At 26.3% G+C, this 25,939-nt stretch overlaps 2 protein-coding genes across 2 annotated transcripts; both read right to left on the bottom strand.

The window, feature by feature from the left end:
- Positions 1 to 4,752: 4,752 nt before the first annotated feature.
- LOC114162518 lies at positions 4,753 to 5,702 on the bottom strand. The gene has a single exon (XM_028046438.1). It carries the CDS (start codon positions 5,618 to 5,620, stop codon positions 5,030 to 5,032), a length of 591 nt encoding a protein of 196 aa, XP_027902239.1. The 5' UTR covers positions 5,621 to 5,702; the 3' UTR covers positions 4,753 to 5,029.
- A 14,114-nt stretch (positions 5,703 to 19,816) lies between these two features.
- LOC114195918 lies at positions 19,817 to 21,249 on the bottom strand. The gene is made up of 2 exons (XM_028086365.1): positions 21,162 to 21,249; positions 19,817 to 20,547 (listed from the first exon to the last, which is right to left on the bottom strand). The coding sequence occupies exons 1-2, from the start codon at positions 21,162 to 21,164 to the stop codon at positions 20,005 to 20,007; spliced, it is 546 nt and encodes a 181-aa protein (XP_027942166.1). The 5' UTR covers positions 21,165 to 21,249; the 3' UTR covers positions 19,817 to 20,004.
- Between the last annotated feature and the right edge of the window lie 4,690 nt (positions 21,250 to 25,939).

Raw genomic sequence — 25,939 nt, forward strand, 5'->3', positions numbered from 1 at the left:
CAAAAACAGCACCACCTTTTGATTGAAATCAGAAACATCCCACAGAATTGAGACATTGCAAATGGTATGGTCACAAAACAACCTTTTCAATTTGCAGAGAACGTGAAAGTGTCAACTCACCTATTCACACTTGCTAATGTTGTTCAAACTTTTAGTAACATTGTTCAAGAACTTCACTATCGATATTGACACTTTTAGTAACATGTGTGGTTGAGTTCATATATCTTCCTAATAATGGATGCTAATAAACTATATATAAAAAAAAAATCTATACGTTGGAGTAACGTACAAATAAAAAACTGACAAATCAATGAAATTGTAATGCCTAAACTTAGATTCTTTAACCTAATAGTATATTAGATTAAATTCTATCGTGTTTAAGGGTTAGTATTTACATATGTAGTTGTTTTACGCACAGAATAAATATATTAACTTACTTAAACTTAAAATAAATATCAATTATAATTTTTTTTTTGTAATTATTTAGGCTAACAATCTCGTGGTTTTTTATTTAAATGGATGAAAGTGCAATACTGATTAATAATCTTATTCAAAAATAATAAATTTAAGTTTGGCCACCAACATAAAAAAGAGAGAGGTTCTTATGCTTATTTTCAAAGATCTGGTTTTAAAAATTTAACATATATAAGTAAAACTAGATAATGGTTAAATCATTAAGAAAATGAAGTAACGATTTAAAAAGTGAAAGTTTATTTTGAACATGGATTAAACTTCCAACTTGACATTTTAAAATTAGAACTGAAAGGGCAACATAAAAAAAAAGGAATTAATCTAAACTTATAAGGATGTAATACTTAAAATTTTAAAATTAGAATTGAAAAGAGCAACATAAAAACAAAAACAAATATAAACATATATATAAAGATGTAACACTAAAGAGAGAAAAGTTTAATTAAGTTTCAAGTCTCTTGTAAATTTGTATATTCTTAATTGAATTTTCATTAAATTGTTATCTATCGAGTACTTAAAAGTTTCATATTTTTCGATCATTGAGTATCGTTTAATGTTTTCTTTAAATAATTGTCGTAACTTTTATCTTATCCCATTTTCACGTGTTAAAAAAAGTTAAGATTTTTGTGATTTTATATAATAAGTATTGTTTTATTAATTACATAACATCACAATTTTTTATACATGAAGACAAAAAAACAAGATAATAGTTACATTATTTAATGAAACTTAATTATACACTACACTTTTTTTAATATCCAATAAATAAATAATAATAATAAAAACTTAATTGAAAATATTAAAATTGATGAAGAATTTTAAATTTAATTTAAGTTATAAAGAAAATAAACTTAATAACTTGATATATATATATTTTGGTTAACAGATCATCAAACTGAGTTTTTCATTAGAATTTTCAACGACGGAACAAAATTATTAGTATTATATGAATATTTTTCCACCCAAAATTTCACATTAGATTCTTATTTATTTGCCTATTGTGTCTGTTCTTTGCAGTGAAAATATTTCATTGAAGTCAAAGACTCACAAGTGGTTTATGAGAAGACACTTGTCTGAGAATGAGTATATTTTCAGCATCTTCCCACATTCTTTATAATAACTTGTACCTCAATTAAAGCAACTTCATCGTAGATTTTCTTTAAAAGTAGTTTCATCTTTGACTTTTATAATTTTGTTAAGCTTAAAGCCCTTTTGTCCCTTTCTCAACTATTCGATTTTTGTTCTTTTAATTCAAAATTATGACTCCCACTTTGATCAATGGATCTATGTGCCAACAAGTTATTTTTATTCACATTTATCTAAATCATTTAAAAATATCTCAATTTGTTTCAATTTTTTCTCAAATTTAATTAATAATTAATAAATTAGGATAACTTTGTGGATATACAACCTCTAAGTTTTATTATATTGGTCTCACTACTAAGAACTAACTACTACTAGAAGTTGTTTAAGAGTTAAGCAACATTGAAATCTTTAATCTCATTCAACTCAATAGATTCGATATCTCTTTTAATATATCGATGTTAGTTATAGTTTTGCATCCATTGAATCAAACTTTCTTGTGGATATGTTTCCTTTACCCTCCTAGATGTTGCTCTCTTCATAGGGTTGAAGCCACTATGGAAACACTACATTGTTAATGCTTTTAATCAAATCAATCATAGGGTTGAAGCTAGTAGAGAAACACTACACTGTTATTGTTTTTAATCAAATCACAACTTGGAAGATGGAATCCAATTGTCTAGAAAATGACATGGACTATTTATTTCAAATTATTACAAGGAAAATCTTAATGATGAAGTGATTGAAGCTAAAAACGTAGTTTTTTAGTTTACAGGCTATTTGTTCACTTGTGGTCTATTTAGATTTGACCAAACTTATACAATTTGGCCTTATGACACTTTTTTATTTGTGAAGATTCAAATTGGAGGTTAGAGTAATTTGGGTGAAGCTAAGGTGGAGGTGTTGTTGTGTGTGGATTTTGAAATAGAGATGAAGATTGAGGTTGAAGAGGATGAGGGAATTGATGGAAGTAGAGTGAGATCTGTCAATGCAGATATGTAGAAGGTTGGTTGGGATGTAAGTAATGAAAGAAGTAATTAATTAGTCAGGAAGGAGGTTGAATTGGCCTTTTAAAAAATTTTAGTTCCTTTTAAACTTATATAAACACTTTTGATTGAATCACAATGACCAATAACTCAGTATACAATTACTTCTGGAACATGTATTTTCAATCAATTGAAAACAAAGTTAACAGGTTGATTTCATTAAACAAAGAGTCAACCAGACAGATCATTATGTTTCAACAAATAATGGTTTTTTTTTTTATGATTACGATGATGAGCCTACAAGCATATTATTCAATATAACCAACAAGGAGAAAACTCAAAATACCATGAAAAAAGAGATGGATTCACTTTAGTAGAACAATCATAAAAAATAAATATAACAATTATAGTTATCTCAAATTTGTAGGGAAAAATCACTTCACATATGTTGATAATGTTCTAATCGCCAATAAAAGTAAGTTTGAAATTATAAAAGTAAAGACCAAATTGAAGACAAAGAATTTGATAAGAAAGATAGTAGAGACATTAAAAAGTTTGTAAAGTTTATAAAGTTTATAGTGATTAAAATCATTGTATAAAAAGAACAAAATTTTAAGTGATTTACATAACACATGATGTAATATTGTAAGAGTATTCATGTCAAATCTTCGATAAGCCTGTTGACAAATTCTTAAATTTTAAGTGAATTCTTTTAAGTGGTACTAAGATAAAGCTCAAGTTTAAAAGTTAGTACATAATTATCACAACCACTAAAACTAAAATGAAGCTAAATACCAAGCTGAAAAGAATAACAAAAGAGTCGATCATTTATAATCGTCATCTTTTCACTTGTCTTTGTTAAGTATTAACTTATTTTATGTCATCATTTTTTATTGGCTTAAATATACATTTGATTCTTATTTTCATCATTTTCGTTCAATTTGATCCTCATTTTGGTTTAATATTAAATTAGATCTTAATTTTGGTCAATTTGGTCTTTTTGCTAACGATATTTAAATAGTTAACGTTTGTGATTCGTGTATGCCATGTGTCAACTCCTAATTTTTTTATTTTCTTAAATTAACTTTTTTAATTATTCATGTATCAAGTTACCAAGTGTCAATGTTATTTTGTGGGTGTGTTATTTCCTTTTGTTTAATTTAGTCCATATATTCGTTATTTTAGTTCAATTATGTTCCTATATTCGTTACTTTTGTTTAAATTAGTCTTAAATTTGTTTGCCAAAAAAATAAGTAATTTTATTCTTTTGAAATGGACATCTAACTTTTTTATAAACAATTAATATTTTTTATAAAGTTGATATTTTTATTAATTATTTTTTAATTTAATTATAAATTATTAGATTTAAATATAATTAGTAAATGTTTTCTAATAATTATATTCTAAAATACTAATATTTAAAAATTTAAAATTAAATATAAAATATTTTAGGTTTAAATATCTAAAACATAATAAAAGTTATTAATTGCTTTAGATTCAAATTTCAATTTTAGAAATGTTAGTATATTTTTCTAAAACATTTAATTGTTTATATTTTAATAATATTTTAAATAAAATATTAGATTTAATAAATTAAATCTAAAAATTATATTTAATTTATAATTAAATTTAATAATTTTTAATTGAAATTCAAAAATAATAAATAAAAATATTATTAATATAATATTTATAAATAAATAAATTTAATCTCAGAAAGAATAAAATTATTCGATTTTAATTAAAATTATGACTAATCGAATAAGAATAACGAATATAACGGAAAATAATTACAAACTAACATATACTAACATCATGTGATACAACAGTGATTTGATACATATACAACTTTTTAAAATTTAAATTTAAAAACAATAAAAAAATTAAAAAAGAAAAGAAAAACAGAAAAAGGCATGTGACTGCTAACCGTTTAAACGCAGTTCGCAGAAAAGATCAAATTAACAAAAGTTAAATTTTAATTAAACACTAAACTAAAATAATGACCAAATTAAAAAAAAAAAAAACGACTCAAATATACATTTAAGGCTTTTTTATTTATCACTATTATTCCCGGTCTTTGTTGTTTGTGACGTTATTGTTGAACTTGGTGAAAACATCGAATTTAGAGTCAGAATGAGGAATAGTAGATATAATTTAGAATTTAGAGTTAGACAGAGGAATAGTAGATATGATTTAGAGGTGTTTAACTACTGAGTGACGATCATAAACAAAATTGTTTTGTTGAAATTAGGATCAGAACTTGAAGCATAGCCATTAATGGCAGCCACTGACTAATATATCATTCGTGTTCTATTTTAGATTTATTACTTTGGTATATTCTAATTCCAGATTATGTACACGTACAAACAACGATCTTATGGATATCGGATGTAGAAGTAACAAAAAAACTTAATCCGTTCCCAACCGTTTGACCAAGCCGCCAAATCTGAATCTGTTGCGGCGAATCAGAGAGTTGACAAAATTGAAGACCTTCACGAATGTTCTTCCGCTTTGGACATGAGAGACAGCCTGCTCGGTTGTCGCCGGAAGTCACCGCGGCGGCGCTGCTGATGCGACGATGGCCGGATCAGGGACGCCAAGGCTCTCTTAACGAGGTCGCCTTCCGCGCCGCGGTTTTTCACGAGCAAGTTCGTCATCGCCGACCGCCGCACGTTGAACCGATTCGGCGCATACTGCGGTGGCGCCGGGCGAGAGCCGAAGTTCTTGTGGAGGCTGCACCGGAACGAGCCAGGATGCGTCGACGGCGAGCACATGCAGGTCCGCTTCTGGTGGTGGCTCTGCCGTTTGACCACCTCGCCAGCGCTGGTGGCGGCGACCGAAATGGAACGGTTCGGGGAGATTGAACCGAAACGGGCAGAAGCGGAAGAACCGCAAAAATTGACACGTGTGGGAGACCTGGAGCGGTGGAAGAAGGTGGTGGAGCGTGTGGAGAGGGTTGAGGTTGGAGAGGCTAAGGCGGTGGAAGAATAAGACGCTGACGGTGGCCGGGAACTGCGAAATCTTCCGACTGGCGAGAGGGTTCGGAGGACTGGACCGCTTGATTTTCTAGAAGCTGCCGCCATTTTAGAGAGAGAAGCAAAGAAACGGTTTAGTGTTGGGATTTCTCGAAGAGAGAAGGGATGGACCCTCTGGTTTTGCAAACCTTACTTTACTCAAACAATGTTTATATAGGAGAGTCATGAAAAGGGCAGAGTTGGAAGATGACATGGTTTCGTTATTTTCTGATTGGGGTTTTTTCTTTACGTATTTTCGTTGCTGACCCCTGCTTTTCCGTTATTACTGCAAGACATTTTAGTCTTTTCACCATACATGTAAAAAAAGAAAAAAAACGTGTTTCATATTTAAGATTTCTGTAAGTTTTTAAGGAAAAAATTAGATTTTTTTTAAATGAAATAGATAAGTTATTTTGTATTCTTTTTAATTTATCTGGTTTTGTTTAACTTTTACCTAATTTAATTTAAATTTGTACTAATTTTAATTTTAAAAACACGAGTTGATATTTTGTACGTAATTCTATTCTTAAATATATTATATTTTAATAATGTCTAGGAATATTATTTTAATGATATCTAGTTGATGTTTTAGTAATTTTAGGAACACAATTAAAATTTATTTGACTAAAAAATTAAAATGGTAAAAGAATTGTGAAATAATTATATGAAAATATGTATTATTGTATAACTTTTTTAGAAGTGAAAGTGTTCACAAAAAGTATAATTGATTTAAATTTTATTTTAAACTTATATATAAATTAATTTTAACTTAATTATAAAGAAATAAGTAATAAGCAAATTAGATTTTTTCTTCTATAAATATTTTGTGAAGAAAAACATTTAAAAATATACTCAATTATTGGATTTTTTTTCAGAAGTAACCATTTTATACAAATTAAGGTTCCTTTGTATCTAAAACATCTTTTAGATATACAAAATTAAATTTTTATTGATGAACAGCGTGAAAGAGGAAAAGTGCAAAGTGAAGGGACTTGAATGCAAAAGTTAAATTTGAATGTTTCTTGGTGTGATCAGATAACGTGGAGGCAAGGTAAAACTGACACTAACTTTGGCTCTGACAGCCAACAGGTTTCTGTTCATCAGTTGCAAAACTGTGGGCTGCCCATGATAAAGTAAAATTTCACGTATTTTATATTATTTTTAATTAGAAACTGAATTAATAAAATAAAAAATAGTGTTAGAATTAATTTTGGGTCGGTCTTTATAAAAGTTAATAAAAATATTAATCAAGGATCATTTATCTCAATTTCCCTCTTCAATCTGGATAAAAGTAAAGTAAATATACAGAAGAAAAAGAATAACATTTTTATTTGGATAAAATTATAGAAATATTAAGAAAAAGTTATTATGAAGTTAAGCATAGAATTTATAAAAAAATAGAAAATTACAACCGCTAAAAGATAAATATCTCCATAAATTTCGGGCATTTCTTTTCGAAGATTTATTTATGCAAAGAAAAACTCAAAATACATATGATTTTTCTTTTTCAATTCATTCAGAAAGTAACCAAATTCATTTCAACATGAAGATGAAAACCTTTTCTTAAAATCTAATTGTTTCATTAGAATTTATTGTTTATTTTTTTCAAATTTATGCAATTTTATATTAATTTTCATTTCACTTAAAAGAATTTTTTTAAGAACTGCTAGTTTAAATAAAAAACTCTACTATTTGTACTTTTCTATTTTCTAAATAATGAAATGGTAAATCAATTTTGAATGGAAAAGAACTCACAATTGATAGATTATTTACTTTCTATATTTTAGAATGAAATTTGCAATTGTTTATTGGTAATTCAGGACACAGTGTATTACAATGGTAATGAAGAAAATGTCATTTTCTTCATATTAACTTTCAAAACCTCGAGATATTTAATTATTAAAGTAAAGTGATATAAGTACACTAACACAAGTCAGTTTGAAAAAATATGAAAGAATATTATATTCCTTAAAATATAGTTTTTCTTTTTCATATTCTTGCCTAAAAATTCAGAAGATTCCTTAAAAATAGTTGCACATTTGGATACCTGTACTTTTTTTACAATTATTAGTTATATATATAAAATTAATTTCATTTATAGTATCAACAGTATTAAATATTAATAAGTAATTCATAAAATTCTTAATCATAATATACGTTAAAAGTATAAAAAAATTATTTATTTAAAGACGGTTTAGCAACTAACATATGATCATATAAGATATGGTAATTATTTTGTCAAATTATAATAAAATATTCAAATACTTTGATTTTTTTATTTAATATATTAAAGTATCATCATTATTATACTACATATTAAAGTCATCGACAATATTATTGGTGACTACTCTATATTATTATATATCATTATTGGGTGTAAATTTTTTATTCTAGATATTGTTGTCTTTAGGGTTTTATTAAAATCATTAAATACAATTAGTTTTTGTGAAAAAAATTATAAACTAAAAGTTATTGATATTTAAAATCATTTTTACTATAAATAAAAAATTATAATTAATTTATAAATTATAATTTAAATTGATTTCTAATATTAACTATTAAAGATTTAGTATCTATATTAATATTTAAAATGGTAAATTAGAGATTAAATTCTTAGTAGTTTAGATTAAATATCAATTTGAATTTACAACGATTATAATTTTTTATTCATAATAGATATTAATAATTTTTTTTATAAAATAATATTTAAATTATAGTCACTGATTAATTTTTTTAATTGTTATTTAATATTTTTTAATAATATAATTAATTATTTAATTATTATCACTACTATTTTTATTATATTAAAATAATTAATATTATTAAACAAGATATTATAGTGAAATTTATATTATTTTATTTTATTTTTTCTTATCAATTATTTACCTAATAATTGTTTGTGACTTAAACATTAATTTGCCCTACATTACTCTTCTGGTATTATACTTAATTATGTATCTTTAGAATTTCTTTATTTGTTTTAAACCAATGTTTATAGAAGTGGGGATTAATGGACATGTAAAGTTGTGATGATTTAACTTTGATATGTTTGATCCATTGTTAATGGTTAAATGCAAATCTATGAGTAAGGAAAACACGTGGGTAACTATTGGAGTTATAAAGGTGACATAGAATAAAGATTGGAAAGAGAAAAGGAAGAGATTTTGGGTTCAACTATTTTCTTGTTTTGGATAGGTAAAATATATACTTATGTTAATAAAGAATAATTGGTATCCTCTAATTCTTTTACAAAAATATATACTAAATTCTTCTTCTATATATCTAAAAGGATTTGTTAAGATCAAAGTTTGCATACCAAAACTCTATTATCTTCATATATCTTTCACTACAGTTTTTGCTAAACAAATATAGCTAGAAGGAATACCCTAATGATGGTATTGCTTCATATCAAGTGGATCACCAATTTATTAGACCCACACTGATTTAACTAAGAAAAAAAAGGAACTATTTTTATATATAGACTTCCGGTCCATCATGCAATTTAAATATGTAATCCTTGCAACAGGTGTGTGATGAGAAAAAATAGAGAAAATAGAGTGAGAAACAGAGATACAGAAGTTGTGAGTGCCTCTAGTGAGAAAAGAGAGAAGTCATAAGTCATCAAAGAGAGTGAAAAAGAAGAAAAGAACAACCAATTTATCATATGCAAGTCTGTGCAAAAAAGTTACCTTAGAGAAAATGTTTTATTCCTTTCTCATATATTGAGGTTCCCTCTATTATTTATTTAGAGTACTCACTGAGTTTATTGTTCACCTTGTTGGTGAAGAAAATAATACTCTGTTGATCCTTGAAATTTCTAAGAGAACTTGTGGTGTACCCATTTTACTAGTGGAAGATTTTATTGGACTAGGTCCCGTGAGTTTTTCCTCCATATCGAGATTTTCCCACGTTAAAAGTTTTGGTGTTTATTAGTTCTTCCCTTCTCTGTTTTATGTATTTTATTATTTTTCATATTATTTATTTAGTTATTTAGGGAAGATTTGATTTCGGTTTTGCTTCTGCTTAATTATCTGTTATTTTTTTAGATATTCCCAACACTAGGTTATATAGATGAGAGATTATCTACAACTATCCTATTATTCTCCCTAGTTCAAAGGGTTCATATCCTATGACTCTTAAACAAAGTATGGGACCAAGACACCAATCATAGAATGAGAAATTTATATTTATATTTTTATGTTTCAACCATGTCCATACTCTCACTTAGACTATACTGAATATTTCTTCGTGGTATAGTACAATATTTTGAAAAACAATCTTATTCCTATGTTTCCACAACATACTCTTTAGCAATCCACATCCTCTTCTATAACATATTTCCTTTATGGTTTAAAACAATAAATATAAGTGTTCAGTCCTAAAAATAATTGGATTCCTAGGATTCAACTTCCTTTACTAACATTTAGGGTTAGATCGAAAGGTTTAAAAGAAAAAAGTGAGAAATATTGTTAATTCAACTCCATTAACAACAAAATACTAACAATTCGACAAACTCTTGATTTTTTGAATTAGTAATGAATTGGTTGCATGAGCAGAGGAAAATAACTACCTAAATTGGTGAGTTGCTGAATGGGACCAGTGAAGAAAGTGACTCACACATGAAGCCAGGTCAGGCACCTTCTTTTCAGACCGAAAGTGTCCTTCCAATTATACACAGTAACCACCATTTCTTCCATTGAAAGATTCTCAATTCGAGAAAAATAACTACAAAACAAGAACAGACACGTAGCTTCCATGCAATTCTGACTGTGTTCTCAATCTCAACCTTCATTACTATCCACAGATTCTTTTTATCATCACAACATTTTACTACTTCTATTATATATATACCCTGCATCTAGACTTAAAACCAGTATTATATATTTATCTATATATAAAAGAAAAGAATAGAATTAGTCACGGAGTTTCATTGAGACAGAATGTACATTTAGGCTCGAATCACCTTGTAGAATGATTCAAATGTTTTTTTTTTTTCCAGAAATAATTTATATAAAAGAAAAAATAAAAAATAAAACAAAATAAACTTCTTCATAAGTTAATTTTAACTTATATATAAATTAAAGGTTAAATTTTTTTTTCTCAATTTATTTTCGTCAAGTTTTGTCAAATAAGTCTTAATTTTGGTTTTGTATTCAAATAGGTCCAAATTTTCGTCAATTTTGTTTAATTGGATCCTTTTTTACTAATACTATTTAAAAAATTTAAAAAAACCACGAAGTGACACGTGACAGTCACTATTCATGACCGTTAATGATTTAAACGGTGTTAGCAAAAAAGGACCCAATTGAACAAAATTGACGAAAATTGGGATCTATTTGAATATAAAACCAAAATTAAGATTTATTTGACAAAACTTGACGAAAATTGGGATCAAAAAGATATTTTAACCTAAATTAAAATTGAAAAAGAAAAGAAAAGTTAAAATACGTTAAATTAAGCACGTTGGTAAGTGATATTGATTCTCCATCTCCCACCTAACTCATGCACTTTTGTGTTCTGAAAATTGATTTATCCTTTAGAATTTAGTGGCCAAGTTTTTCCTCCATTCTTCACAACCTGCCAAAGTTTCATCCCCACCCACTCATGCACATTCTTATCCAATTCTCTTTACTCATGTTTCATATCCACCATTTATTAATCTCCATAACTCCTCAATATATCCATCTACATAAACATATCAACACTTTACACCATATTTTTTCTTTCTCTCACTATATATTTCCTACAAATCAACCTAGGTTGGACATCTCTTAGTTTCCAACAATTTACCCCCACATTAACTTGTAGTTTCTCCAAATTTTATTTAGATATATTGGACAACAAATATTGAAAAATAGTAGAAAAAAGAAAATAGTATATATAAAGAGAGAAAGAGGAAAGAGAGAATGAAGTTAGCATGAGCCGCCATACAAATTTAAAGATGTTTATTTCTAGAAAGACAGTGTTTAAAGTAGTTTTTTTCAATTGGTCTGGGCATTGATTAAAGAATGGAAATCAATTTCTTTTATTAGACTTTAAGAAAAAATCTATTAGAAATTTAAAAAAAAAGGTATTTTTTAGGTGGCTAGAGGCTTTAATAAAGTTAGTTTTCCTGATAAAACAAAAGACGTATTGAATTAGTTTAGTATATATGGTGATGCACATATGAAATGAAGTTGTATTAAATGTTGCAAGTTTTAAAACGTGTTCTAAGTGAATTTTTAAGCTATAGTATTAATATGTAACAGAGTTTCATGAGGGCTGTTCATGCATATGGGCTTGAGTTATGCTACTTTACATTCATGAACATTCCAGTCACGCATGGTGTCTTATAAAATCATAAAACTTTCATATTTTTTATAACATAAGTGATTTAACAAAATCTCGAGATAGTTAAACGATTTTTTTTTTTCTTTTCCATCTTGTCAACACTCTATATCAACAACAAGAAGAATCATTATTGTTCTTGAAAACTATCTAATTAAATTTAGTAAATATTTTTTTTGGAGAATATTTAATTTACTTACACTTTAGCATCACTTCTTATTTTAGGTTTAAGTGTGTGTGTTTGTTTTCACATTTCAGAACCTAAACATCTTCTCACGTTCACACAAAATGTTTGACATTTTTCTTTTACTTTTTCATTTAGTACAAAATGCTGGTTGATTTCAAAATAACATTATAATGTTTTTTTTTCAACGAGATTTTTTCGTTTCTTTCAAAGAAACTTATTTTTTTAACTTCAATCCAAACACATTAGATGTCTTAATTCAATTAACATAAAGAACTCACTCACCCACAATTCTGTCTAAAATTAGCAAAAGAAAATGTGACAAACCATTGATTTGGAAAAATATTATAATATTTAAATAAAAAGAATGATATACACTTTTTCTTTAATTATTTATATATTTTTTCACAAATTTATGTTATATCATATTTTCCGTATATTTTTGTTAATGATTTGATCTAGGTGTTAACGTCAGAGACTCATTTCAATATTAATTGAAAATTTATGAAGATTGACTTTTACATTATTAACTTTTACATGCACATTTGCTTAAAAAAATCAAACTTTTCATAATTAAATTGTTTCGTTAGTATTTCCATTTGTAGACATTTTCTATATGACCAAACAAATATTTGATTTTGTTGGACTTATTAAAAATAATACATTTTGAAAAATTTCGCATCGTCTAGGATAACATAGGGATTAGGTAGTAGTGATATAATGGACTTTAAGTCCATGATGTTTCTTGTCCCAGTTAACATATTTTAAGCATGTATTTGAATTTTCTTATACTTTTGTAGTATCTTGTAGTAGAGTGTTGTGAGCTATAATGCATGAATACGATGCATGTATCGAATATGACACGTATCTGATACGTCGATACGTTTATTTTGGAAGTAATATGATATGATACACGATAGTTATGTAATATATGAATATTGAAAAGTGTTAATAATTCTTAAAAATATAAGAAATATATAACTGTTATTGTGTGAATCCAAATTAAAGTCATATGTACTAAAGTCTTCAACACAAAAATATAAATTTTTGTCATCATAAAAATACCACTACAAAAAATCTTTTAAATAATGACCAATTATAGTAACAAAAGATATGTTAGAGACCAATTTTCTAAATAGAGACCAATTATTTTAGTAGTCAAAACCTTGGTAGTTAATGTTAGTAACCAATTTATAAACTAATTTATAAACTAATTTATAATAGAAACTATTTTAGTTATTAATTTAGAGACCAATTATAATTTTCTGAACTATTTTAGTTACAATAATGTTTAGTTTATACATAAATTGATCACTATAGTGACTAATTATATTTTTTCACTAAAATTGGTCATTATTCAAAGATTTTCTTGTAATCTACTACAATTTTATAAATTAGATACTTAATTGTTAAGTATCAATAAAGTATCGAACACGAATACGTGACCTAAATTGAAGTGTCGATGCATCATAGGTTGTGAGGTTCAGGTTTTGCTTTGGAGAGTGTGAGTATACTTGGGGTCAAAGGACATGAGAGGATAATCTATGTATTGTACAAATTTTCATATAATATTATTATCTTGTGGCCGTGGTTTTTCTCTAATTTTAGGATTTTCACCTTTTTTTATCTTATTTCTTTTTTGTTAATAGAATAATTGTTAGAGATAAAGACGATAGTGTTCTAGATTGAAGATTTCTTGTTCCTAATATATTTATTCAAATTGAAAACATTTTGTAAGTTGCTGGTCGAAATAAAGTGAGAAGAAAAAAAAATAAAAACAAGGGAGAGGGGCCAAAAGCACTTCTATAAGGTTCGTCCTTTCCCTATCAAAAATCTTTCTGAAACAAGTTTATCCCTAAATACTTTAATCTGTGTATCACACACCAACCATAAACAAATGGTTTCTGATTAAATGTGTTGATTTAAGCAGATTGAAAGGATTCAAAAAGCTTGTTGAGCCAAGTTTTTGTTGCGTAAGAGGGTGGTGATCACTAATCAATTATTGTGATTAGGTTCTTTGCATCCACTTATACCAAACTAAAATCACCAATTATTTATAGAGCCTTTGAACCAAATCAATCAAAACCAAATCCATCACCTTATATATACCTTACACACGCACATGATTAATTCTTTGTGCTATGATGATTGGGATATGGTTCCCTTTTTACAAAGAACTTTGCTCCAATGTTGTCGCAAAATGCTCATTAAATTAAAGGTTGGACACTTATTTTATATACATCTCCCATCTGCACCTGAATGAATGTCAGACAACACTAATGGCCACTAATAATCGAAGCTTTCATTAATTACTCATTATTAATTATTAAGCTATCTACATACAGAGTAACAGAATGTGCACCCACTTTAAATATTGCACAAATCAAACATGTAATATATATGAATGGGATGTTAGATTCTCAAACAAAGTGATACACAATAAAATATATTACAAGAAAAATGCACTTAGTAATCATAAAACTTTGGTTTTGAAGTAAAGTTTAAGGTCTCCCTCAGTAGTTTAATAATGTTATTATACTATCAATTTCTTTATTACATTGTGACATCTATATTTAGAGGAAGGTTTTGTTTGGTTTATGCAACATCTTTAATAATGTAGACTTTTAAGAGTAGATTTTGACATAGCTATGTCAAAATCAAAATTATCATTATAGTGATTTCTTTTAATGTTTTAGTGTTTCCTGTAAGGTATTTTACTACTAGTTATTATTTTCTATGATGAATAATATATAATTTATATATCATAGTTAAAAAGATAAAAATTTAATCTGGCAACTTATTTTTTTATGTCAATTTAACCAAAAACAAAAAACAAAAAACACACACACACACACAAGACAATTGTCTGTAATAAGTGTCATCTTTCTCCCTCACAGAGTTGAAGGTATCATTTAAAAATGAAACAAGTGTCGGTTTATGTTTCTTTACCCACAACAATCCAAGTCATCATGTGCAAGTCATTGATTATTTCTGTGGGTTGCGATTCCTTCAACTAATATTTAACTTAATCTCCAATTTAAAATTGCTTCATTGCATATAAATGCTTTCATAATTCATATTCTGCAGTTTAAAAAGTTTAGTCCATCACTTAATGATCTACTTTTCTTTACTATATTACTATTATTATTATAAAATAGAACATTATAGAGGATGCTTAAAGACATTATTAATATAATAATTTAGTTTCTGATACATTATGTTCTTGTTTAATATTTTTAATTTCCTTAAAATTTTTCTTTGCAAAATAATAAATATTTAATTTAATGTATTATTTTTTCTTTATTAACCTTATACTACTCGTTGGTATTATTCTTTCCCCTTAATTTTGTTTTTCCTTTTATCATCTCTCAACAAAAGAATAAAGCTTATTAAATCATGTTCTACAAAGTTAAAATTTTGGAAAAATTGTATGATAGAGCTTTTACGCCTATATATATATATATATATATATATATATATATATATATATATATATATATATATATATATATATATATATATATATATATATATGTAACTATTTAGTATAACACAATTATATAAAAGATATCTAAGACTAAATTTATATTAGTACTTAATGTATCTTTGCATCATGAATTTTATATAGTGTTCATATTTTGACGGTTGTAAATAAATCTGTTCGAGATATCTTTATTGCTATTATGGAATATTGTATTTCTTCAATCTCATGGTATAAAATGACTTGATTTAACTTGAGTCTATAAGCTTATGTCCAATGAATGGTTGAGTTTTCTTTTGTTCTTGTGCTCAATGTAAAACAAGAAACAAGGTACAACATAAAATGTCATAAATAATATGTATTTTCCTTTTTAAAAGTGTGAGATAAATGCTCTTACATATAATCATTCAAATATCATGAGCTCATATATAGAAAGTTTTCACATTAGATATTGTATTTGAACAATATTTGTTACAAGTAATGTGGTAATCATTAATGATTCATTTTATAAATTGAAATATAGGTCTTAATAAATTTCTCTAATTAAGTAGTTTAATTAACACGGCACTGAATATATTAATCTCTTAAAATGAAACAGATACTTAACATAGTATGCGTACTAAACAGAAAAACTTGTTATTTTGTTCCACAATGAACAAAACCATTAGTTGTTTAAACTATATTAAATTTGTGTGCAAGTTGGCATGTGAATTAAGATAGTACAAAACAGATATTATGATAAGTGTAACAGTATCTTGGATCTTATCTAAATTTTGTATACATTATTGGCCTGCATCTAATCCTATCTTACATGAAAATTATACATTTTTCTATATATTCTATGTGATTGAAAAGGAATAAACGTGAAGGAGCTTCTACATTGATATTATATAGAGTTTGTGTCACTATAAAATTGACCTCCACTTTGTTTTTACGGAAAGTAAATTATTTTTTACTAATATTATTAATTGACGTGTCCAATTAAATATTAATTAGTAGTTGAGATCCTAATATCCTCAACGTGACGTTACCAACATTAACCATTTTCAAAATGCCATCTGTGATTGCTGTTGTTTCCCTTTGTTTTTTTTTTCTTCTCTTAATAAAATATTCTTGTGTATAGGCTAATTGATTCATTAGGGTAAAAGTTTAATAATGTGAAACAGATTAAACCAGCGAAGCAACAATAGTTGAATAATTGAACAGCAAAATTGGAAGAGTTTTGATGACAGGGAGAAAACGAAAGATTCTTGTCACATGATGACTAGGTTTTAGGTTGTTAGAATATTTCAATTTTAGGGTTTTAGACGACTTTGTTGTGTCAAGGAAAAAGAGACAGGTGACCAAAGAATCAAAGTGCTCATACATAGTGGCATTCTGATAAATCATTCCTTACCATTTTTTTATTTATCAAATATACTTACATAATACTCAATCAACATCTTGCCATTGGATTTCAATATATTGTATTATTTATTGAAACCTACCCTCAAGAAAATAAATAGTTTGTATTTCGGTATATCCAATAAGTTTTATATTATTGCTGGATTGGAAAAAAAAAACCTGAGTTATGTTTAATCTAAACATTTTATCCAAACACGCACTTAATTCATAACCCTGAATATCTTAGGATAACAAAACTTTTCTGGACTCGGAAATGTTATGGAGAAGAAAAGATCTTTCATTCTAGTTAAGTATATATTATTAGAGATATAATATCAATCAAATTATAATATATATATATATATATATATTATTTTATTAAATTAATTTTATAAGATTGAATTAACTGCTAAAGACTATTGCTAACTAAGATTTGCAGAATTGTAAAAATGGAAGAAAATGATAGATTATCATAATTATAATTATGATCCTAATATTAATTTTAACAATCAATCATAGACATTACTCCATACCTATAAACATGCTGTAAATTAAATGTGGAAGCCTACCAGAAGTAGACATTATGATGATCTTATTAGAGCACTGTTGATCTTTCCATCTTCCTTCTGTATTTTCTTATGGTTTTTTCTTCTCCTGATGGGGATAGAGAGAAAGAAACAGGAATAGAAAATTTACGTTTTATCTGTGTGCTCTCAGAAGGGAACCATGACTTTAAATAACCTAATTAGGTTAATTATTTTAAGACTTAATATTTCTAATTTGACCCCTCATCAAACTAGAAATTACCTTATGATTTCTACACAGTTTTTATTTTCATGATGTATGTCTTTAGCCAAAACTTTAATTTAATTAGATCATTTTATTATTTGGCTTACATAAATAATGACTGTAAGACATTTAATTTTGTATCATATATATATATATATATATATATATATATATATGACCCAAAATTAGTAACAGAAAACACATCTTGTATTGTACCTAATTATGAGTTTTATTGAAGAAAACACATCTTATACCAATGCATGCGTATACATATATCTCCTCACATAATGTTTTTAACCTCAGAAAGAAAAGAAGAAGAAAAAAGAAGAAGAGGTTAAGTTAATTATTTACACGTAGAAGCAGATGAAGAAAGTTGAAGTGCATGATTGTTAGCATTCATCAATGAAACCGAGTAGGCTTTGGATGGAAAGTCTTCCTCCGATGAAAAACACGGATTGAAGGCTTAACAAGTTGTTGGAGAAAGGCCTTGAAAGAATGAGGTTTTGGAGGCAAAGATGAGTGCAGAAGATGAGAAATTTTGGAAGAGTTTCTGGGAAGAGAAGTTCTTAGGGGCTTTCTCTTGTGCAGGCTGCATCTGAAGGAACCAGGGTGTGTGGTGGGAGAACACAAGCATACACGTTTGGTGTGAGATCGGGACTTTGGAATTGATGGAGCAACTTTTGATGCCATAGAATAGTTCAAAGCCCAAGAGGGAATGGAATTCAAAGCTTATACTTCTCTTTTTGGAATGTTTTTTAGACTTCCCTAATGGGAGGTTCTGCTTCATCGTCAAGCTTTTCAAGGAGATTCAATGGATTTAATACATTCATCACCTTTTTTTTTAGTTCCCAATTAATTCCTAGTTGGCTCAAGGGTTGTTTAAGTAATTTAGGGGCGAGTATTAGCATTCCTCACATTTACCAATTTCTCCTTGAGAGAACCCCTCTCTATTGTTTTTTTTCATAACCTTTTAATGATAAAATTATTTGATTTAATTTCTTTTTTATCAAAAAATGGTAAGTTGGTTCTTCGGATTTTTTTACTCTTGATTTTGATCTTGATTTTTAAAAAATTAATACAATTAGATATTTTTGTTAAATTTTTAAAAATAAATTAGTTGTTATTACGAATAATCTACTTTGTTGTGGTAATTAATATAATTTAATGTTAATTTTAATGATTTTTTTATCCATTTTAAAAAAATTAACAAAAATAATTAAATTGTATTAACTTTTTAAAATTTCAGTGAAAAAATTGAAAAACTAACATAATATTTTTAGAAAAAAGAGTGACAAAAGATTAATTAAACCAATTTCTTTAGACTAAGACGTGGAAGTAAATGTATCGTGTAATCATAAAACAAGTTCCTCTCGTATGCATGCATCTAAGTTTCAATAAAGTACCCAACAAAATAAGCACTTTTTCTTTAAGAATGGGAAAAATGGGTCAAACTGATTTTCTCTAGTTTCTATGGGGCATCTTTGTCCTGATATTTATATATAACGTAAAGTGTATTGATAAAAAAAATTACAAACAAAATGGAGATAAACAAAAACTAGTTAAGCTTTTATTCCCTTGAATCTATAATAAATTTAGTTTTGGTCTCAGAATATTGTAGTCTGATATTCTTTTTAATACTTTTTCCTTCTTAAGCTCTAAATTCAAATAAAAAGAGACAAAAAGATATTGTATCTTTTTAAATTTGAGAGAACAAAATATTTTCTTAAAAATTTGGAAATTCAAATCGCATTCATTCAAAATTTCATAAACTAAAAATAAATTCAAACATATATATATATATATAAAAGAAAATAATGTGAGACATATAATATAGTTGAGATAGAAAGAAATAAGAATATTATAAAGACAATGATACTATAATTCTTTTTTTTTTTTTACTCTTATTCTTCTGACATAGCTTAGTGTGGATCATTGATTAATGTATTATTATTTTGTTTTTAAAGAATCAAGGACCAATAATAAACCACGTCAGAAAAAAATGGGAATCATATATAGTATAATTTTTGACATTATAAATGTTTTCTATTTAGAGACCTGTCAATCCACATATAAGTTTCAAGATATAACGATGTAATGTATAAATAACACGGAAAATTATACTATAACAACTTTCTCTTATAATCTGAGTTATCATTTTTTAAGTGACTTTCCAAATTTAGTTGTTATACTATCATTATCCGAATAACACAGCTCCAGTACAGAACATCAAGAAAAGTGAGTAATGTGAGATGTTTTAGAGTATGAGATGAAAGATCCATGTGTTGGTAGCTAAAAGTAATGATAAGTAAAACGGCTAATTCTGGGTGCAGGAGGTCGAGGAGGAAGTATGGAAGAAGGTAGATCAGGATCATCACTGTGAGTGGCAGTGGAATCAGCATTAGCATTAGCATTACCATAAATTGGAATAATGTTTGTTTCAATGACCTCTCCGCCACAAGCAGGGCACTCCTTTGCATTTGCATAGGAACATGGCAAGTGATAAAAGCAGGGCCAGCAAAAGATGTGACCACAGCAAGTCAACACAGGATCTTCTGCTGTGCTCAGGCATATGTTGCAGTCGAAAAAACTTGGTCTTCCACCAACTTTCTTACGGTTACACCTTTCCACATCCTCCAATGCTCTACCTACCAGTTTCGCTCCTTTCATCATCATGCGCCTTTTCCCACCTTCGTCTATTCTTTCCTCATCTTTCTGCTGCTGCATTGCTTCCACTTCATCCCCACTCACCGCTGCACCTTCTCCAACCTCCGCGTCACTCTCATGCTGCTCGCCTCTCCAGGCTACTACTTCAAGAAGCCGCCTAATACGTTCCTGCACATGTTCATGGAAAGATGTCAATTCTTTTCATCAGTGACGGAGCTTATGTGTAGGTAAGGGTGTGCAAGCGTATTTTCTGATTTTGTTGGAAGTCTTCCATCGACTAGAGATAAGATCAATTCACGATATATAAATGAGTACAATTCTCATTTTACAAACTAATTTTGTGGGATTGAGTTAGACTTAAAGCTCACTTCTGTCAGATTTTGTTAAAATTATTTTTAAATAAAAAGTTATAAGAGTTGCACCATGATATCATGGTTTGCAACGAGCCAAAATCCTTCCAAGAAAGCTTTTTGTGGTGAAGGAGAAGTGAATCAGAAAGTGATATTGGAGAGTGTCTATAATTTGAATAAAGGATGTGTTAGTCATTCTCGATTGAGTTTAATCTACAGTAGTACCTCATAGATAACTTCTAACCCAAGAAACGGAACACTAGGGATCTTCGTCTAGGCGAAACACAAAAAGTTGGTGATCCAAAATAATAGTGATAACAATAGTAAAGCAACAAAATAGGAAAAGAAAACTCAAATTGAACAACATTTGTGATTTGTGACTGAAGAAAGAAAAAGAGAACGAAATTGAGTGGAAAATTAGAGAGGACTCACCATTGAGATGAGGATTTGTTAAGTTGAAGTTGGTGAGTAGGTGAGAAAAGAGTTGGCTGAGATAAGTGTATCATTTATAATACTCATTAAGGGAAGACGTACGTTACATTGCTTTCTAAGTACACCACCTTTTTTTTTTCTTCCTTGCTTTCTATCTCAAGTATGATTTTAACATTTTTTTTTTCATCCTAATTAAAGACACTAATTAAAAGTAATTAATATGCATTAAATTTTACAAAAATTCACAATTAATTATAATATTAGACGAATTTTGACAAGATAATTATTAATGTAGTTTTACTTTATTTATTAGAAGACAAAAATATCCATTAATGTTGTGTTTAATATCTTATTTAATGCACATCAATACAAAGTTAAAAATTAATTAAATAATAAAATAACTACATTTGTATTTACTATCCTATTTAATAACTACATTTGTGTTTAATATTTAATTTAATGCACATCAATACAAATTAAAAATAGGTTTAATCACATGAAGGTCACCGTTTTCGTTACAAATTATCAATTAGGTCATCAACTTCTAAATTATCTCAATTGAGTCTTATTTTTTACAAATTTGTTCCAATTTGGTCATTTCTGTTAGAGCATCATTGACGATATTAACTGTGTGTCACGTGTCAGCTCGTGACACTACAAGAAAATATCTTATTAGTAACCAATTTTAGTGACTAAAAGTTGTTAGTCACTATAGTGACCAATTTAGATATCAATTTACAAACTTAAAATTTATTGGTTACTAAATAGACACTAATATAAATAAAAAATTATAATTGGTCACTAAATTTGTCACTAATTAATTAGAGACCAATTTAGTAACTAAGTTATTTTGGTAGCCAAAACTTAGGTAGCTAATTTTTAGTGACCAATTTTCTTTGGTAGCCAAAATTATGGTAGTTAATTTTAAAACCAATTTAGTGACCAATTATAGTTTTTTATTCTTAATAGTAACTATTTTAGTAACCAATAATTTTTTTACTTTGTAACTTGTATCTAAATTAGTCATTATAGTAACTAACAACTTTTGGTCACTAAAATTGGTTATTAATGAAGCATTTTCTTGTAGTGTGATTTCTTTTATTTTTATTTTTTTAAATCTTTTTTATTTTTTATTTTTTTACTTTTTTTTCTTTAAAAAATAGTTGACACATGTCAAAATAGAGTCTTGCCACGTGTTAGCTTGTAGTTTTTTTTCTAATTTTTTAATTTTTTAATTTTTTTAAATTTTTAACAAAAGAAGTTGTCACGTGTCAAATTTAAATTTTACGTTAAACTTCATTTAAAATTTTGTTTAATAATTTCTAGACAACTTTATAAATTCAAATGTAAAATTTTCCAACAATTTTATAACAATTACAAACATTTGAATTTTAAAACTTATATAAAAGTATTTTAAAATTTTACATTTGAATTTATAAAGTTGTTTTAGATATTATTAAAACAAATTTTTTGAATAAAGTTTAATGCAAATATTTATAAAACAACTTTATAAATTTTGTAAATATTTATATAAAAATTAAATTTAGTCTCAATTTTATAAATATCTATTATAATAAAAAAAATTATAATACTTATATAAAAGTTAAATTTCTTTTCATTTTGAGAAAGATGAAATTAATTCAGTTTAAAAAAAAATTAGGACTAAATTGAGACAAAATAACAAATACAGGGACTAAATCGAGATTTTTCACATAAATAATTTACACCGGCAAAATTATAATTTGACACGTGATAGTTTTTTTAAAAAAAAAAAACTACAAGCTGACATGTGGCAAAACCCTATTTTGAAACATGTAAGTTGTTTCTTTAAGAAAAAAATTTTTTAAAAAAATTTTTGAAAATTAAAAAAATCATGAACTAACACGTGACACACTGTGAACGTTGTCACTGATGCCCTAATCGAAAGACTAAAGTAGAACAAATTTTCAAAAAATAGGATCCAATTAAGATAATTTAGAAGTTGATGACCTAATTGAAATTTTATAACGAAAATGGAGACCTTCCGTGTAATTAAACCTAAAAAATAATTAAATAATAAAATAATTTCATTTTGATGTTGCTAAAAATTAAAATATAATTAAATGTGAAAAAGTTTAAATTAACAAAAAAAATAGTGTTAAACATCTAAAAATTTTACAAAACAAGTAATTAAAATATTTTTTCTAACTTTTTAGTAGAGACCTTAAAAATTTTAAAGTATTTATTTATGTAACAAAAATATTAATTATAAATTTTAAAAGATATTTTTGTCTTTATAAAATATATGTTATATAAATTTAATTGTTATTTTAATTAATGGAATTAATTATTCCAGATCTCGGTGTAAAAAATATGAAATCAAAAGATTATTAATTTTAATTTAACCCTTATTAGAATTCTTATTGTTTTTAGGATTAAAACTATAATAATTATTAAATTGACTCATAAAATATATATGAACATACTTGCATAAATTTATTACTTTAAGGAATAAATTGGTTCGAGAGAGACTGAATTAATGATAATTTAATATTTTTAAGTTTAGAATAGATTTTCTTTTTTTTTTGCTTTTTTCTCCTTGTTATATTATATTTTGTAGAAAAATTGTGCTTTATTTTGTTTTGTTTCATTTCTTACTTGTTTAATTACTTTTATTTTTTATTTCTTATTAATGAAATGTAGTAATTTAATATTTTACTGGAAATTAATTTAATGAAAATAATTGAGTTTTCCCTTATCGTAACTATTTAATAATTTTGTTGCTTGTAATGTAGGTGGTCTCCTTACAAGAAAATACATATCTAAAGTTGGTTAAAAACTATCATTAATAAATTATAGGTTAAATTATTATATTGGTCTTTATTTTTGTAGAAAAAATTCAAGTAGGTCACCTTCTTTTTTTTGCCTTAAGTATGTTCCTATTTTGGAAAAGTTGTTGTAATTAGGTCTTTTTTTGTTTGTAATGCACTAACCGCGTTAACTATGTGTCTCATGTCATGCAAATGTTTTTAAAAATAAAAATAAAAGAATTAAAAAATAATAATAAAAAAATAGGAGCTGGGACACAGAGCTAACGTCATCCCTGATACACTAACGGAAAATGCCAAATTGGAATACATTTTCACAAATGAATATCCAATTGATACTGATGGAACTTAGACAAAAAATTCAAGAGTGCTGAATGAGATTTTTTATAAATAAATTAGTTTTTTTTAACTAAAAAATATCTATTAATGTCATTCACTATCATATTATAAGATAACCATAAAAAACTATCATTAAATGTCAAAATTACCTAATATAAAATAAACCTAAGCAGTTGAATCCAAAATTGGTATAGATAATATATAAATATAAATATAATTTTAAATTTCATATAATAATATATAAATATAATATTAAAATACATATAAAAAAGAAAATAAAAAAAGTTTGAGGGAATCATGATTCTCTTCTGTCCTAACCAAGATCGCCCTTACCAAGTGGTACAACTTAAAATCTGAAGATCTAATTAAGATTTTAGAACAAAATGAAGACATTTTAAGAGTTTAAACCTAATTATAATGTAAGTTTACATTTCTTAATTTATTATCGTTTTTTTTTTGTACAATTTTTGTATATTAGGATCAAAGAGAAAGAATTATGGGAATTAAATTGATATTAGAGATCATGTGATTCAATTTAAAATTGATATAACAAATAACGAAGGTTCATGAGAATTCACATAGACTTTTTGTTATTTAATATCTATATAATTATAGTTTTTTCTATTGTTATATTTAATATAGGAAAAAAGTAACACATATTTTTACATTTAATATTTAATAATATACTGTTTTATTTACTGTGTTATAAAAAATTATTTAATTAATATTTAAAATGATAAAAAGAAGTGTGATCATTGCCATGTTCTCACGTGATGGATATAAAGATGAAAAAAAATTCAATTAGATTCATAATTTTTATTTGATTTAATTTAGTACTAGTTTTAAAAAAGTGATTTAATTTTTTCCGTTAAATTAACAATATATTTATGTTATAATTTATATATCAAATCATTCCATTTAATAAATAAAATCAATTTAAATATTTAAATTTGTAAGTAAAGTGATTTAATGTATATATTGTAACCAAAATCTAACAAATTGAATCAAATAAAAAATTAGGAATCTAATTAGTTTGACAATAGATGTCTGTTAGAATTTATATATTAAACCACCCCACTTAAAAAAAAATCAATTTGAATATTTAAATTTTTTAAATAGAATGGTGTGATGTATAAATTTTAACAAAAAATTAATATCAATCTAATAAAAATGATCTAATTATATAAATTTTGAAACTAAAGGATTAAATTTAACCATATAAAAAATTAGACATATAATTAAACTTTTTATAAGAATTAGAGAATAAGATTTTAGCCATAATAGAATGTCAATTAATGTTCTACTCAATGTTTTATTATAGTTTGTGGGCTCTTTCTAACACGAGGTTTACAATAAAATGTTGTAAGATTTAGCTTCATTGATTTTTGTTTGTTATTTGTATATGATTTTTGGAAGATAGAATGTGTATTTGTTTTAGGATTAAAACTTGATTGAGAAGAATAATTTCAACCTTTAGAGTAATTAGGATCTTTGTTATTATCATTACTAGACTCATATATGTCTTAAAGAAACTTTATTTATGTGCACATATTTTTTAAATTACTAAAAAATGTATAATTTAAACAAACTCATCGTCTAAAACGAAAAGTTGTCCAATGCACGACTTTCAAA

The sequence above is a fragment of the Vigna unguiculata genome, chromosome 9 (genome assembly GCF_004118075.2).
Source record: "Vigna unguiculata cultivar IT97K-499-35 chromosome 9, ASM411807v1, whole genome shotgun sequence".
Taxonomy (NCBI): domain Eukaryota; kingdom Viridiplantae; phylum Streptophyta; class Magnoliopsida; order Fabales; family Fabaceae; genus Vigna; species Vigna unguiculata.

Excerpts from the sequence above, each read along its gene's own strand:
- LOC114162518 (XM_028046438.1), bottom strand. The coding sequence starts at position 5,620 with ATGGCGGCAGCTTCTAGAAAATCAAGCGGTCCAGTCCTCCGAACCCTC.